The 16,682-nt window shown below is 34.2% G+C and overlaps 2 protein-coding genes across 3 annotated transcripts; both read right to left on the bottom strand.

Annotated features, from left to right (window-relative positions):
• LOC133292318 (APETALA2-like protein 2) lies at positions 1 to 2,512 on the bottom strand. Its single transcript, XM_061490719.1, has 10 exons — positions 2,028 to 2,512; positions 1,905 to 1,930; positions 1,724 to 1,754; positions 1,549 to 1,636; positions 1,293 to 1,438; positions 1,065 to 1,109; positions 839 to 942; positions 575 to 717; positions 343 to 453; positions 1 to 252 (listed from the first exon to the last, which is right to left on the bottom strand). Exons 1-10 carry the CDS (start codon positions 2,510 to 2,512, stop codon positions 1 to 3), a joined length of 1,431 nt encoding a protein of 476 aa, XP_061346703.1.
• An 11,265-nt stretch (positions 2,513 to 13,777) lies between these two features.
• LOC133292316 (large ribosomal subunit protein uL4-like) lies at positions 13,778 to 15,799 on the bottom strand. 2 transcript variants are annotated; one of them, XM_061490715.1, is made up of 2 exons: positions 14,658 to 15,799; positions 13,778 to 14,086 (listed from the first exon to the last, which is right to left on the bottom strand). In XM_061490715.1, exons 1-2 carry the CDS (start codon positions 15,750 to 15,752, stop codon positions 13,973 to 13,975), a joined length of 1,209 nt encoding a protein of 402 aa, XP_061346699.1. In that variant the 5' UTR covers positions 15,753 to 15,799; the 3' UTR covers positions 13,778 to 13,972. The 2 variants fall into 2 exon arrangements, with proteins under 2 accessions (XP_061346699.1, XP_061346700.1); XM_061490716.1 differs by having other exon boundaries at positions 13,778 to 14,083.
• Positions 15,800 to 16,682: the final 883 nt, after the last annotated feature.

Here is a 16,682-nt window from a genome sequence, read left to right as displayed (position 1 = left end):
TCAGCTCCTGCAGTAGAAATGGGGTACGGTGCTGGGGTTAGTGATTGATGGAGGAAAATGAGGGGGGAGGAACGTCACGTTTGGAAAATGAATTTGACTATCCGCAGCTGATGGTATTATTGATGAAGGGAATCCTGATGATGCTGCAGCAGAGAACGGTGGAGTCAGAGTTGCCCCGCCATAAGGACCTTGAACTTGCCATGCCCAATTTGGCAAGGGAGCAACTTCCATCCTCTTCTCTATTGCTCTTTCCTGTAAATAAAAACTAGAGCGACTAAATATAACTAACAAAGAAGAAACTAAAGAAATATTATTATGGTAGCCAGAATATATGAAAATCACCTTACAGATGGGAAAGAAATTGGCATCATTCCAGCCTGAAGGATACTCAGATGCTATGGAGAAGCCATCGGATGACCGAACCTTCAGTGATCTTGTCCCAGAGTGCTCAAACTATAAAGAAAAATGAGAATTATACAATGAAAGCTATGGATACAAACTGTCAATTCAAAAACAGATGAAGAAGCAGAGGGGCTTGTATCAACGGGAGAGCAACAAAATTTCTCCACCTTACCATAACTCTCGTATCGACAGGAATATCATCCCAGCTACGCTGAACTTGTAAACCACTCCCATTGTCGTGTATGTTCTTGATTTGACCATCAGAGTAAGAAGGGGGAGCTATGCCCAAGCTCAGATCGAGACTTTGCTTGTTATCTGAATAAAGTGTCAGAATCGATGTGTTGTAATGCATTTGACTTCATAGTTCAATCATCGAGCGCATTATAAAGCACTTAAAAATATTAGAAGACAAGCCTCAACGTTAAACAAGTAGTACCTTCATTATCAGACTGAGAAATTAACTCCCCTTCATATAAGCTGGCCTCAAAGTTTGTAACAGCTTCCCTTCCATTGCATTTTATAGCAGCCTTATCATACGCTCTGGAATCATTACACAGCAAGTAATAGCACACTTAAGTATAAAATAAAATATATATGAGATGGAATCCAAAGAGTTTAGGGATTTAATTTAATATAGAATGTTATGTGATTGGTAAGAAGACCTCGCAGCCTCTAGTTCGCTATCGAATAGCCCAAGATATATATATCTGCAAGCAAGCAATAAAAAGGCCCAATGTAAAAACTGAATTCTGATTTATCACAAACGAAACCAAGCTGATGATCCCTTAGCAGAGTGATAAAATTTTGATATATCACTTGATGCAAATCGAAACCGAAAATTGATACAAATGCAAGCTGATCAAAGCAATGCCAACGAATGATTTTCTCACTTTTTCCCGAGAAACTGCCCCATACGAGCTTCCCATCGCCCACATTTATGAAGAGTAACTCCCCTGTATTTGGAGCTTCCCCTTGAAAAACCAGTGCTCTGTCGACGCAGAATATGAACAAACTCTTCCTTTGTGAAGTTACTCATCTGCAGAATAATAATAGAAATTGAGGCTACAATTAGAACTTCCATTAAAGCTTTAAATAAAGAGTAATAAAACCACAAACTACGAACGATAGGATTATCTGCTCACTAACCTGCTTCATATCTTCATCATAATCGCTGACGTTGAAATTGATATCAGCATCAACGCCACGGAACTTGATTGCAGCTCGATCATATGCCCTGAAATCGAAAAGATAAAAAATAAATATCCCATGAAACATTTCATATGCTGTAGAAAACCAACAATTACCTAAATACGAAAATTACCTAGCTGCAGCATGCGCTGTGTCAAATCCACCTGCAAAAACAAGAAAAACAAAAACACAAAGAAAAAGAAAAAGAAAAAGGAATTCGTCAGAAAAAAAATACACAACCTAACTATGAGAGCAAGAAAGCTAAAGCACAAAAGATGAAACGAATTTTTCTACAAATCATCACTGTTGCTCACCCAAGTACACTTGTTTCCCACAATCCCTGCACACAAAACAATACAGTTGATTCAGAAACAGTTACACTAGCATATCAAGCTCAAAACGAGAGAACTAAACTACACATAAACATAATTGCTAACCAAATATGCGATTCCCATCTTCCCGTTCTCCGATAGAAAGTAACTCCGCGATACTGCGAGCTCCGCGACCTCGGTCCACGACGGCTCTTCTTCACCTGCGGTTGCTGCAGCGGAACAATCCTCTGCTCCGGCACACCACCGTGATGATCCACCTCCTTCGACGGCAAATCCAACCATCCCTTACTTCCAGACGACGAGATTCCCAACTCGGCGGCCGGAAAAAGCTGGATGGTCCGAACACAAGCGTCTCCGATTCCAACTCCGGGAAGCTGAAGCTGTTTGGAGGTGGCGGCGTCATCGACGGCGTTATTGTTGAGTATGGCGAAGTTGTAAGCAAAGGCATCGCCGAAAGAGCAAGAATCTTCGGTGTCGGCGGCATTGACAACGGAGGAGTTGAAGCTGCCGGAGCTTTCCATTTGGCTGCCGGAGAGAGGAAGAATGTTGTTGAGGGATGCAGAATCAGCGTTGAGATTGAGATCCAACATTTGGAACGGTGAGTTTGTTACGATGTTGAGAAGTTATTGAAAATTTTGGAGGGAAAAGTAAAGTTAGTTAGAACGGTATGGATCCAAAGGAGGCAAGTGTATGCAACACCATCACATTCCCATTCACATTCACATTCACATAAATGTTGATTCAATGCAAATGACCACTACAAAAAAGAGCCACAGAAAGAGAGAGAGAGAAAGAAAGAAATTTCAATTTCATGCAGCGAGAGAGAAAGAAGAGAGTTGGTTTTGTTTTTGTGCTTTGTGTGTGTGTGAGGGAGAGAGAGAGCACAAAAACAGAATGAGGGGGCCTCCTTCGCTTCCTTTTGTTTTTGCCATTACCATATATGTATTTTATTTTCACATCAAAAACAATAAAATATTTGTAATAGAGAAAGATAAAAAGGTTAGCGTAGTTTAACAAGATTGTGATAAATTACGTGCACAGATTAGTAAATTATTAATGTGTTACGATTTTTATTTTATTTTATGTAATTCAAGAGATATTATCATTCAACCTTCTCCCATCACCTTTAATTGCTAACTGAATTACCTTTTTGGATTAATGTGTTACGATTTTAATTAGTAATTGTTTATTAATTTAACATAACTAAATCAAGTATGGACTATGAGTGAGATGAAAAGAGTGCTGACAGTGACACCTTATCACCGCACTGGCCTGTTTTTGCTCCTTGAGAGTTGAGATCAATGTTATTAAAATCGGTTCGGTCATTGATCCGATTGAGGTACTGGATTACTGGGTCACTGGTTCAACGAGTGGGTCACTGGTTCAAACGCATGACCCGATAATTATGTGCACTTTTATAATTTATATTAAAAAATTATAAACATATTAAAATATCTAAAAAAATGATAAAAATTTCAAATATTTTAATATAAAAATAATAAATGACATATTGTTATCCAATAAAAGATCAAACAAAAATATAATGATCGTGATACGGGACTTTAGGTTAAGAAAATGACATCTCTAACTATAAATCAAATCAAAATTTTCTGCATAATGCATAATTGAGATAATATTAGTGTTGTAGGTAAAAACTTATGTAAGTCAATAAGCAAAAAGATATTCAAATATGTCATTTATGATTTTTTTTGAAAAAAAAATTAGATTTTTTTTTGAACCGGATCGGGTCACTGGTTAACCGATCGAGTCACCGGTTTTCATGAAAATCGGTCGGGTCGAACCGGGTCACACCGATTCTGATGCATAACCAGTTCGTTAATTCAACCAACCAATTATATGACCGATTTACCGATTCCCAGATCGACCCAGCCCATCGGTCCGGGTTTCATGACACTGGTTGAGACCCTTTTTGTCCACGGTTTCTTTCTTTTCTGTTCTAGTAATAGTAGTACTTTGTTCGAAAAATAGTATTTGGAGACAGTAATTCACTCATTTAATTATGCAGTAATATATTGGATGATAATTATAAAATATACTGATTTTAAATTATATGTTTAAAAATGTAGAATGTTTCTATCATTAATACTCCAATAATAGATAAAGTTTAAAGTGTGTAAATTACAAAGTATTTGATTTACCATAAATTTTTGGTACTATTGATGTATCTAAATAAATACAATATTTTGCTATTTTTGGAAAAAAATACAATGTGGCGGAAAAAAATATTTAAAAAGTGTTGAAATTTTTTTCAAAAATAAAAAAATATTACATCCACTTAGATACAACAATAACACTAAAGAGTAATTCACACACTTTGTAAATTACCGCCCGCATTCAAACCATTAATGCTCGTTCAGAGGTAACACTAATTAATAAAATTTAGAAAGTGTTCAGATGTTTTGGGGTGTATTTGGATTTGATATGCAAAGTTATGCTCGACTTATTGTCTCTTCGTAACTCACTTTGTAATCGCGCGCGAATACTGTATGTAAAACGAAAATTTATAATGTCAGAACATATTGTTTGCCATTCTCAATAAATATTGAACCCATTAATATAGTGTAACTAATACAATAATAAGCTACTTAAGCTTTCGGTACGGGAATATTTACGTCTTTTACTTAGATACAATAGTAGCTAGTTGAATTATCATATTTATCGATACTGAACGAATGAAGAAAAAACTGCAAATGGAGAAAATAATGGCACATCGTAATTGCTGAATTTGTTAAGTTATTTATGGTGCACTAAGTTAAGTTATTATATCGGGTATTTATTGTGCATAATATAATATAAGTAACTTGATAACATGTATCTTGTATAAATATTGGAAATATGAGGTTAAGTTAAACAATTTCAGCTGTTCAAAGATAAATCAATTGTTGTTATCAAAAAAAAAAAAAAAAAAAAGATAAATCAATTGTTATTATTTCTTCATTTTTTTTTAATACGCTTCTAGTTGATTTATTTATAAACTATTGAGATTTTCTCATATGAACTTTTATCGCGTGATAAAATTCATTTTCATAATTGCCTATTATCACTGTACTACCTTTTGTATCATCCCATTTTGCATATGCAAGGGCAATCTTATATAGTACTAGGCCTCCAAAGTAACTAGTAATAGTTTTATTGAAGGATCGAAGAGATAATAACATGAGTAAGAATGTTGCAAATCGTTGATTAGTAATAGCACTTCCTGTACTTTTCTGACTTCAATTTATCTAATCTCATAATCTTTCTCATTCAGCAAGTGTAAAGATAACAATAAAAAATAACGTAATGATGACAGTATTTGAACTTACAAATCTATTACTCTTCAATTATTCCCTTCTTCCTTTAACAATTTCATAGTTCAGTTTATCTTTTCAAAAAAATTCACTTTGGACCCCTAACACTAACAGGACATAATAAGACATGATAATATTTTTTTGTTGGTAGTCAGACATATGATAATATTAACTAGTACTATACTATATATGTTTCATTTATACATAGTGTCTCTTAGAATATAGGGAAATGTTATATTTATAAATTTATTGTTTATAAATTCTTACAAATTATATTATGTTTGATCGGTAATACACTCTCAGTTAGAGTATTACCGATCAGACATAATATCATTTATAAGCTTATAAAAAAAATTATAAACAAATACTTACCCTAAAAGATAATATTGAGGTTTGTTGAATAACAAGAATAACAGCACATGAATGAAGCAAACCAGCGACTGTGTGCGTTCTTCAATTTTCGACTACGAAAGCACATCCTAAACGTTGTTTACTGGACTTGCATCTTCAATTACTGCTTTCACTCTCTCAATTTACCAATCTGTCTCCCTCACTGGTAAGTTTCAATATTGAGCTTTCGTAACTTGAGAATCTCACTTTTTTATATGAATAACAAATTTTAATATCTCTCGTATTTTAAGAAATAAAATTATTTCTTACATACACATAAAATATATAGAATTCATTTTTTTTCCTCTCTTTTCTTTATATGACCTATAATTATCTCCTATAAACACATAAAATATATGAGATTTATAAATTTTTTTCTCTTCTCTTTACATGACCTTACTTAAATTCACATACTTGTATATATATATATATATATATATATAAGATAATAATTTTATCTACGGCAAGTATCAAATCCATAAAAAATTGTGTGAAAAGTACCGAAACACTGATCATATTTCGTAGAGTTAGCAAAACGGGTCGGCCCACCCCGCCCCGCCCCAACCCGTCGCCAACCGTCAAAAGTGAGTTGGCCCGCCCCTCTTCTTGAATTTGGGTTGAAAACTCCAACCCGCCCCGTTTTATGGTAGGTTGGCGGGTCAACCCGCTTAAAAAATAAAAAAAATTAAAAATTTAAAAAAAAAATATTTTATTAAAATTATTATATTACTTATTTTCATATCACATTCCCTTAGTTTTTTTTCAATCTTAAGTCTAATATGCTAATATTTAATCAGATATTCTTTACAAACTTGTTTTTATCTCCATACATATATTACTTTTGTCATAAATAAAATTTGTCCACTATATTTTTTTTAGAGAGTACAAAGATATCAAAAAATTGGATATTACAAAAGCTTAAAAACAAATAAAAACACTACTTAATAATAAAAAAATAATAAAAATTTGAAACGACGGGCCAACCCGTCTCGACCCGCCACCAATCCGTTTTGACCCACAACCCAACGGAGCGGGTTGAGGCGGATTGGTGAGTTTAAATATGTAACTCAACCCGTTCTATTTTAACGGGTAGGCGGGTTGACCCGTTGAATTAATCATATTGCCAGCTCTAATATTTCGAAGAGTGGACCTGCGAATATATGAAAATGCTGCAATTGTATCCTTTTTGACTCAATTTTTTTTTATATAACAACAGAGTATCAAATGTGGGTTTTTCAAAACCGCAAAATGGGTGAAATAGATTGGACAGCGAGAAAGGGAAAAAAAAAAAAAAAAATCAGACTAAGATAAAGTTGTTGAAATGTTGCAATTGGACAGTGCCCACATGTTAAAATCCCACTAGTCATTGATTTTATAGAGTTATTTTAACTCATAAGAGTCAAAGGTACTGTACATTTTGGGATGGGATCTAAGACGCAACACAAAACATGTTATGCGTAGTAACTATATCTATAAACAACTTCGGATTATTATTTTTTTTTAATTACGAAAAATAATTTTATTTGAGCCGGAAATATTTATATCATGATAAGGTTAGTTTTTTTAATTTTATTTTTTTTATATTTATAATAACTTGAATTCAATATCTTACTTAAAGAAATCAAATATATACCATTTCAACCAACCCATTTAATTTGGATTACTTTTTGAAACGCCAATAAAATGTACCCAAGCGGGGGATCAAGTGGGGTTGCCCACCCACAGTAAAGGTGGGTCTCTGGGGTTCATCTTTCATCTCGTACTCAATTTTTCAACTTCCCGACCAATTATACCCAAAATAATTAGGATTTTATAATTTTCATGTTGAATGAGAATTGAAATCTTATGTTATAGAGATAAAAAGTATGTGAAAACTATATGTTAAAAAAAATATACGTAAGATCTATGTCAACACGGAAATCGAAGAGTGTGTAGAAAAATTTTAGTTTTCATGTTAAATGAGAATTATAAAACCCAAATAATTAAATCCAACATCCACTAATATTACATTACACGCTGACATAGTATGTATTTCCATGGCATTTTTTTTAAATTTTTTTTTGGCACATTGTTACTATTTGTCAATGTGGTCCAATTTCACTTTTTGTTTCGAGAATTTATAGGTTCGCACCAGCTTAAAAGCTTTTGTGGACGAAAACCAAATTGTAAATATCAGAATCCAGAAAAGCCCAATTTGCATTCCACGTAATCGAAGCAGATCAGCCCAACAGATGAAGATGAAAGTGAACCCATCTTTGCAATTTGTGATACGTAAATTGAAAAGCAACTTTTACCAGTGGTGAGCTAATTCTAGATTGGTGACTCGGAAACCAATGGCTACATATCATTTTGGAGTGAAAGGACCGCACTATTTATATCATGCTCTATGATGTTTTTCAATTTGTCTCTATATCTATATGGAGTTACTTATACTTATATTAAAATCGGCCACTTATTATAATAAATAGTATAACTTAAAATAATAAAAAACTGTCGTTGCTTTAATTATAATAATTTCAAATAAAACAAGCATGCATTCATAATCAAACATAGTTTGCTCTCTTTTTCCTCTTTTCCTGGTGGCACCAAATACACCCATTAAACTGCAGGAATTTGCTAGAATTAATACAATTTAAATTGATTTCAAGTAATATTTATTTAGGATACAACAAGTGTTAGCACGGTGGTAGAAGGTGGACAGTTCCTCTTTAGACGATCGAGAGGGCCGGGTTTGAACCCCGTGGGATTATATTTAGTGTATCTAAAGAATAAATTATTTCAAGACAAAAATACTTTTTTTTAAAAGATCTGTTAAGAAGTTTTTGATTGATTTTTTTAACTTTAAAATAAAATAGTCTAAACACACTCCTAATTAAAGATTTAACCATGTATTTTTTTTTCTGATGAGTTATGCACAATATTAATCAGGTGTTTGGTAGGGGGATTAATTTAGGATGTCCAAGAAAGTGAGGATGAGATTCTAAAAATATCATATTTGGTATCACAATTTGGAAAAAAAATTCAGGATTCTTTCTTTAGTGTAATTTGTGGAACAAAATCCACCTCAAAATACCACTCAAAAGGTAATATTTTTTTATTTCCATGGATGGAGAGAATCACATAATATTTTGTTGACAAAAATATCCTCAGTATCTTTGTCCTTGACCATGTTTTCTCTTACCCAGACCGCTCGGTTCTCATCTACACCGTGAAGCCACCGCCACATATCCATCTTCTTCATCAACCACCTACTCCTCCCATCGTGCAAAATAACCATCATCATTATCCACCTTTTTGTTTTTTACTTTCTTCTCAATTTTTGATTGTTGAATATTTCAGCAAAAAATATAATAAATAAATAAAATAATAAAATCACTCTTTGCATGTTGTTCAATCTATGGAGTGATTTTGTGGTTTGTTGAGAGATGAAGAACGATTGGCTATTTTCAATGAATTTGGATCCCTTTGCGTTTAACAAATTTTGGGCTCTAATTTATTGCACGCGTCAAGAATAGCTAGTGCATTGTTGTTATGGTTCTCTAGTGCGAGTTTGAATGTGGCTCGGAACATAACACTTCCTTGAATGATCCTCTTCCTAGATCTGGAAACCAATTAGAACGGCAATAAACAGTGTTGAAGAAAAGAATGATGGTGAGGTTATTTTTGAAAAATTACTCCACATTCCCATCAATATTTTACAATCAACCAAACATGTTCTGTCTTAGAGACAGAGATGTCCAGCCCAATAGGCTGGTATGTTGATCTTGGATCTAGTGCCCTCTCCAAGGTATCTATGAAGGATATACCCTTGAGCCAAGCAGATTACTGTGCACAACGAACTAATAATGGCTTTTGCCAATGGGGTGTGTGTGCGCACAATGACAACATAACAGTAAGAGAGAGAACGTAACATACCTTTAGAGTTTACCTTTTATTTATAGGAGTTACGCGTGGATAATATAAAGTGGACCTTTAGTACCTCTGATGAGGGCTCAGGCCTGTCTGCCATATTGTCGTATTATGATTAATATTCTTAATGGATACTATCCATAATTATACTTGATTTAAATCTTAGATTGCCCCTTGTTATCTATCATCCAATGAGTCCCTTATACAGGTTCATAACACATACCATTAGTAAAATATCTAACATTCCCGAAAAACTTATTTTTCCACCATATTTCCGAAAATTGTGATTCTCGGTTAAAAAAAAATTCTCCTATACTAAACGCCTGTATCTAAAGAATAAATTATTTAAAGACAAAAATACTTTAAAATTGTTGAACTTGAAACCAGGTGTCAATGGCAATGGATAAGAGGCTGGTCTTAGGTAAAATGCCACGTGCTCCTTTCATTACCGGCACTCTTTGCTTCTTTGTATTTATCTTTCCCGCCGCCCCCCATCCTACTTTTCTTTTCTTTTTTCTCCTTTGTGTCTTTTAAGATATTTCGTCAACGTTTTTTGCCCCAACAGCCTTGTAGTATGCTGCGTCCTCTATCATCATGTGGAATGAAATCTCAAGTGACTTCAATAAACACTCAAGCTATGTTGCACATACATCACACGAGAAATATGTTACGATACGACACGTCAACACGTTATTTTTAAAATTTTGATACATTAGAACACATTTTGACATTAAATAATATTTTTAATATATATAATATAGTGTACATTTAATATATAGCAACTCATAATATGTCATATAACTAATCAAATATTTAAATTTCATAATATAAATATAAAACAAAAATAAATTTTTTCATGCCTTGTTAATTTTTTTATGTCAAATTTCGTAATAAAAAATATTTGATTTATAAATTAATTTTTCATGTTTAGTTAAAAAGATAAAATAAAATAAAATTTGGATATTAAAAAAAAAATCAAAAAATGTTGACCGCATGTCAAAAAATATTGACCGTGACAAGTTAGAACATTGATTGTGTACCACAACGTGTTGGAGCATTGACCGTATGTCAAAAATATTAACCGCGGAACCAAAAAAACAACGTGCATCAGTGAACTCGAGTCCTAATAATGAATTTAATAACTTATCTATTTCATGGCATTTCCCAACTTGAGATTGGTAGACATCAAGTTGTGGCTGAGGGCGTAGATGCATGCAGAGTCTTCACAGTGATGACTGATGAGGGATGGATGACCCTCCCCTCCCTCCTCTGTGATTTATTTACTGTTCCAAAGTAAATGAGATGATGTAACTTACACGAGAGCAATAACAAGAGTGAGAAGGAAAGCCCCCAACCATTAGTTTTTGTTAGTTTGCAAGTTATTTTCGGTGCTGCGAATGTATCGAATATTCGGTATATTTTTATGATTTTTTTTTATCTTTTGTTTTTTCTTTTGAAAAAGAGAATACATACTTCCAAAACACCGAAAAATGTTCGTTAGCTTGTTGGGTTTTTTTAAGTGAAAAATAAATTTTATGTCTTAGGAAAATTCTAATATTATATTATAGATACATTAAGTGTAAGATTCACTTATTTGTAAAATTCGTATTATGATTAATATTCTTAACGGATACTATCCATAATTATACTTGATTTAAATCTTAGATTGCCCCTTGTTATCTATCATTCAATGAGTCCCTTATACAGGTTCATAACACATACCATTAGTAAAATATCTAACATTCCCGAAAAACTTATTTTTCCACCATATTTCCGAAAATTGTGATTCTCGGTTAAAAAAAAATTCTCCTATACTAAACGCCCGTTAGTGTATCTAAAGAATAAATTATTTAAAGACAAAAATACTTTAAAATTGTTGAACTTGAAACCAGGTGTCAATGGCAATGGATAAGAGGCTGGTCTTAGGTAAAATGCCACGTGCTCCTTTCATTACCGGCACTCTTTGCTTCTTTGTATTTATCTTTCCCGCCGCCCCCCATCCTACTTTTCTTTTCTTTTTTCTCCTTTGTGTCTTTTAAGATATTTCGTCAACGTTTTTTGCCCCAACAGCCTTGTAGTATGCTGCGTCCTCTATCATCATGTGGAATGAAATCTCAAGTGACTTCAATAAACACTCAAGCTATGTCGCACAGACATCACACGAGACATATGTTACGATATGACACGTTGACACATTATTTTTAAAATTTTGATACATTAGAACACAGTTTGACATTAAATAATATTTTTAATATATATAATATATTATACATTTAATATAGCAACTCATAATAAGTCATATAACTAATCAAATATTCAAATTTCATAATATAAATATAAAACAAAAATAAATTTTTTCATGTCTTGTTAATTTTTTTACGTCAAATTTCGTAATAAAAAATATTTGATTTATAAATTAAATTTTCATGTTTAGTTAAAAAGATAAAATAAAATAAAATTTGGATATTAAAAAAAAAATCAAAAAATGTTGACCACTTGTCAAAAAATATTGACCGTGACAAGTTAGAACATTGATTGTGTGTCACCAGGGGCGGACGCAGGAGTTTTAATAAGAGGGGGCGAAAATAAAAAATACTATATCATAAATAAAAGTACTTGAAATACAATACAAATTTAATATACAAAAAATTGAAAAAAAATCTACGTGTTTTCATTTTATTAAACTCATATATAATTGAATCCGTGCTAAAATTCAAAATAATTTCTTTTTTAATGTATGTAATCAAAGATAGTCTATGACTATACATACATGCAATGATCTTAGGAAGGTGGAAGTTCATTTTGCCTGGCTCTTGAATTTTTTTTTTTAAATACACAGCCAAAATCGAATTTACACAGCCAAAATCAAAAGGCTAAAGAAGGAGGTTGGTAATGGACAGAACACGAAAATGAGAGAAAGGATGATATGATGTTGTCAAGGAAAAATATGGGTAAGAGTGTGGGCAGAAACATGGGGAATTGAGGGGCCGTTTGGTACGAGGCATTTTTTAGGATTTCTGGAAAACTGAGAGTGGAAATCATATTTACCCATGTTTGGTACAAGTTTTTAAAAATTTTCCCGGAAATCTGATTTTTCCGGGATTTTATTTTGTGTGTAATTTTTTTTGAAAATACCATCTAGGGGTGGTATTCTAGAATTTCTATGGCAAGGAAAAATTTAATACAACTAAACATAGTATTAAAAAAATTAACCCAATATTTCCGGGAATATTTTAGTCTACCAAATACCTTTTTGCTAACATTCCCAGAAAACTCATCTTCCTATCATATTTCTGGAAATCGTGATTCCCGGATAAAAAAATATTTCTCCTCTACCAAACGCCCCCTAAAGAAAAAAGTATGTACAACACAGTAATTTCATCATCATATTTTTCTACATATATTATAAAAAAGAATCTCAAATTTTAGAGGGGGGCTAGAGCCCCCCTACTGGGTCCGCCCCTGTGTGTCACAATGTCACAACGTGTTGGGGCATTGACCGTATGTCAAAAAATATTGACCGCGGAACCAAAAAAACAACGTGCATCAGTGAACTCGAGACCTAATAATGAATTTAATAACTTATCTATTTCATGGCATTTCCCAACTTGAAATTGGTAGACATCCGGACTAGCAGTTACAACTTGCATTTCCTTCTTGTAGAGTCTTTCTCCTACCCGAAAGCAATGAGCACAATACAAGTTCATCAATGCAACAATGCACCATTATTTGATCTTAGAAGAGAAAAATATTTCAAACCTAAGTATACAAATTACAAATGCTAGCCAAGAATTCGATTCTTTCATGTATGGTATACTGTTTTTCTCTTCCCCGTACAATAAGATTGATTCTTATTCATATAAGAATGCTGATTGTTATTAACTTAATTATATTCTCATCCATGTAGCGTCCATATACTTTTACTTCGCATTTGACCATCTTTTGATTAACCTTTTCGCAGGGATATGTACAAAAAGGGAGCTATTCATAGGAACAAAAGAAGCAAATTGTAGCTGTAGCATCCCATTTATAAAGGATTACGACTTTTTACAGATATTCAAAAATGATTTAACTGCAAATGAGTTTAACACCAGCATATATTAGAAAAATAAGAAAGTTTATTATTCACATTTTTATTAATCATATCAAAATCAAACGTATTATAATATTTATTTATTTATTTTTAAAGTACATTGAAAATGAGCATAACTATTTTTTTTTCTTTTCCATTTGTTAAAAGTATGCAAACCAATCATGTCTTTAGAAAACATTAAAATATGAAAATGAAAAGTAAGATGTTTACTAAAGTCTAAAACTAAACAGGCCATAGTATTCTGCAAGCTCTCCTCCCCCACAATATAATTGCGTATCAAAACTGCAAAGAATTATAATCCAAAGCAAAGCAGAGTAACAAAACAAAATCGAAACGATACTCAGATTTCACTGGGAAACACCCAACCACTTAGAAAAGTTGTCAAATTCAGCATAGTCAGAGTCGGAGACCATGGTTTGATACCATGATTTTCCAGCAGCCTTGGTAGCAGCAGCAGCCTCCTGGCAAGGAATTGGAAAACAACAAGTGTCAGTTCAAAACAATTGCTTATGTTGAAATGATTAACTACGAAATAAGATTCAGTACTAGAGAGTAGAGTCTTCAGCATAACTTATGCCGTGTTAGAAATAACTTATAATGGTTTTGGGGGGAAAAAAGGAAATTAAAAATCTCCCCTTGATATTAAGGAAATCCAAACATGTAAACAACTTACAAACTGCATAATACAACCCGTGGAAATCCATTTTTAAGTTAATCCTCTTCTATGCATCCATAAAGATAGTTGAGCTTGAACTCATATAAAAGTATACACAAACATGCAAGGTTGTTTTTCAAAACTGCCATTTTGTATTAAGTTAACCAAAAAGCAAGAACATATCTATCTAGTATGAGCTTAAACAGAGTAAAATTGAGAGTTAGAGATCACTAGTGAAGCATAAGGCAAATCATCATAATATAATCAACATATAAATCAATAATGAATGCATTTGAATGATAAAGTACCCAACTAATGTATTCAGCGCAATGATGTTGTTTTATTCTAAATATAGTGTTAAGGATAAAGTAGGTGACCTTGGGGACAGTGTTGCGCTTCTTGTGGAGAAGCTCCTTCTTAGCTTTGACGCGCTGTGACTCAGCGAGAAGTGACATCCTCTTTGCTGTTTTGGCATAGGGATTGAGCCTCAACATAACATTGAGATTCTTGAGGGGGTTCTTCTTGAGTGTAGCCCTCTTAACCTCCTTGTTAATGGGCCTAACCACAGACTGAACCTCATCAGAGTTAATGATCCTGGCGAGGTCCGAGTTTACCATCTTTGACCTGGGAAGCAGGTAACCATTCTTCTTCTCAGAAGCCTTCTCGAATGACCCATATATGGAGTCAAGTTTCTCAAACGCAGACTTAGTCCATATAATGAACCTTCCAAGGTGACCACCCGGTGCCAACTTCAGAAGGTTCAGCCTCTCAACATTCGCCACCTCAACACCTGGAATGTTCCTGAAAGCTTTCACGGCTTTGGCTCCTTCAGTTCCGTACACAATAAGAGGACCCTTGCGTGAAATGTACCTTCGGTTCCTCATCTTCCCCTTCCCTGATCGAATGCCATGGCTGTCCTTCGCTTTCTCAGCGTCTGGGAAAGCGCCAATTTGCTTCAGAACCTTCACCGCTTCCTTGCTTTTCTCCATTGCTTCCATGGAGTCACTGACTACAAGAGGAAGCTCCGGGACTGACTCGATTTTGTGACCGCGGGCCTGAACGAGTGAGGGGATAGCGGAGGCGGCGATGGCGGAGACGACGGCGTAGCGCTTCTGGTTGACGTTGATCTTGCGGTGCCAGCGTCGCCAGATCTTGGTGGGAGCGAACATGCGACCGCCGCGGCACATGTTGCCGAAGGCTCCCTGGCCGGCGCGGTGGGTTCCGCCGCCGGGGACTCGGGGGATACGGGAGACTGCACGGCCGGTGCCCCAGGACTCGGCGGAGGTTTGGTGGCCGGCGCGCCTGCTGACGGCGTAGGGTTGGCGGCTGTTTCGGGAAATGTTGGAGTGAACGAAGGTGACGATGTCGGGTCGAATTGACGCCTTCATCACATGAGGCAGTGGGATGGTGGGTGCCGCCGCGTCGCCCTCCATGGATTGAACAGAGACCAGAGGGCGAGCTGCTGCGGCCATTGTTGAAGTTCAGTGCAGACAATAAGCTAGGGTTTTGAGCAATGCCAATGGCATGAAAGATAAACAACTGATCGGGGAATATATATATATATATATATACTAGTGAATTACTCGTGCCATGCCCGGGGAAAAAAGAACAAAATATTTGTCGTCCGCTGTGGTTGGTTAATCGCACTGCAAATATTAAACTTACAAAAACCTGTGTTGTTATCTTGTTCTATATTTCAAGTGGAAAAAATTACAGCATTGATACAGAACTTTGCAAATGTCAACCATAAACAAAAATCTGTTATCCAGAGTGATCAATACTATGCAAATCAAATATATTATCTACTCGATGAGTTATGTAAAAAATAAATACACCATAGTAGACTATGTTGAAATGAGGATGGCTAAAAAAAGAAAAATGCATACAACTTATTGCTAACTATAACAGTCACTAATAAAATAAAGGTAACAAACAGACCAGGCAAATATGAAATTAAAAGATCAGCTTGTACCTATAATAAAAAAAACGCTATTAATTCAGTGTCATTCTGTAGCAATCATTGGAGGGATGAGTTTAACACATACCAAACATGTGATTTCCTATGTTTATGCATTACCAGGGACATCCTCTTCCACCATCATATTTATGCCTACGATACAAAATGTAAATGCTCATAAAATAAATTACGTTAATATGTTAACACTCAGAAGTAATAATCTCAGTAAAAAAATGGGTTATTTTTTTTAGAACCCAAAAAACGTTGTCTGAAAGGGATTTGAAAGCAAATTAACCAAATGGTCATGTATGAGTCATATTTTTTGCTTACATTGGAACAAATGTGTCTAAATAGCATCAAATCAATACACATGCTAAAAACTTGTAACAATATAAAGAACCCACAATGATAAATTTTTAAAAAACAACAACATACATTTGGGTCC

The sequence above is a fragment of the Gastrolobium bilobum genome, unplaced genomic scaffold (genome assembly GCF_033153095.1).
Source record: "Gastrolobium bilobum isolate Gb01-03AN ecotype WA unplaced genomic scaffold, APGP_CSIRO_Gbil_v1 utg22134, whole genome shotgun sequence".
NCBI lineage: Eukaryota > Viridiplantae > Streptophyta > Magnoliopsida > Fabales > Fabaceae > Gastrolobium > Gastrolobium bilobum.
Note: the sequence above shows the minus strand (reverse complement) of the source record. Positions and strands in the feature narration are given on the sequence as shown.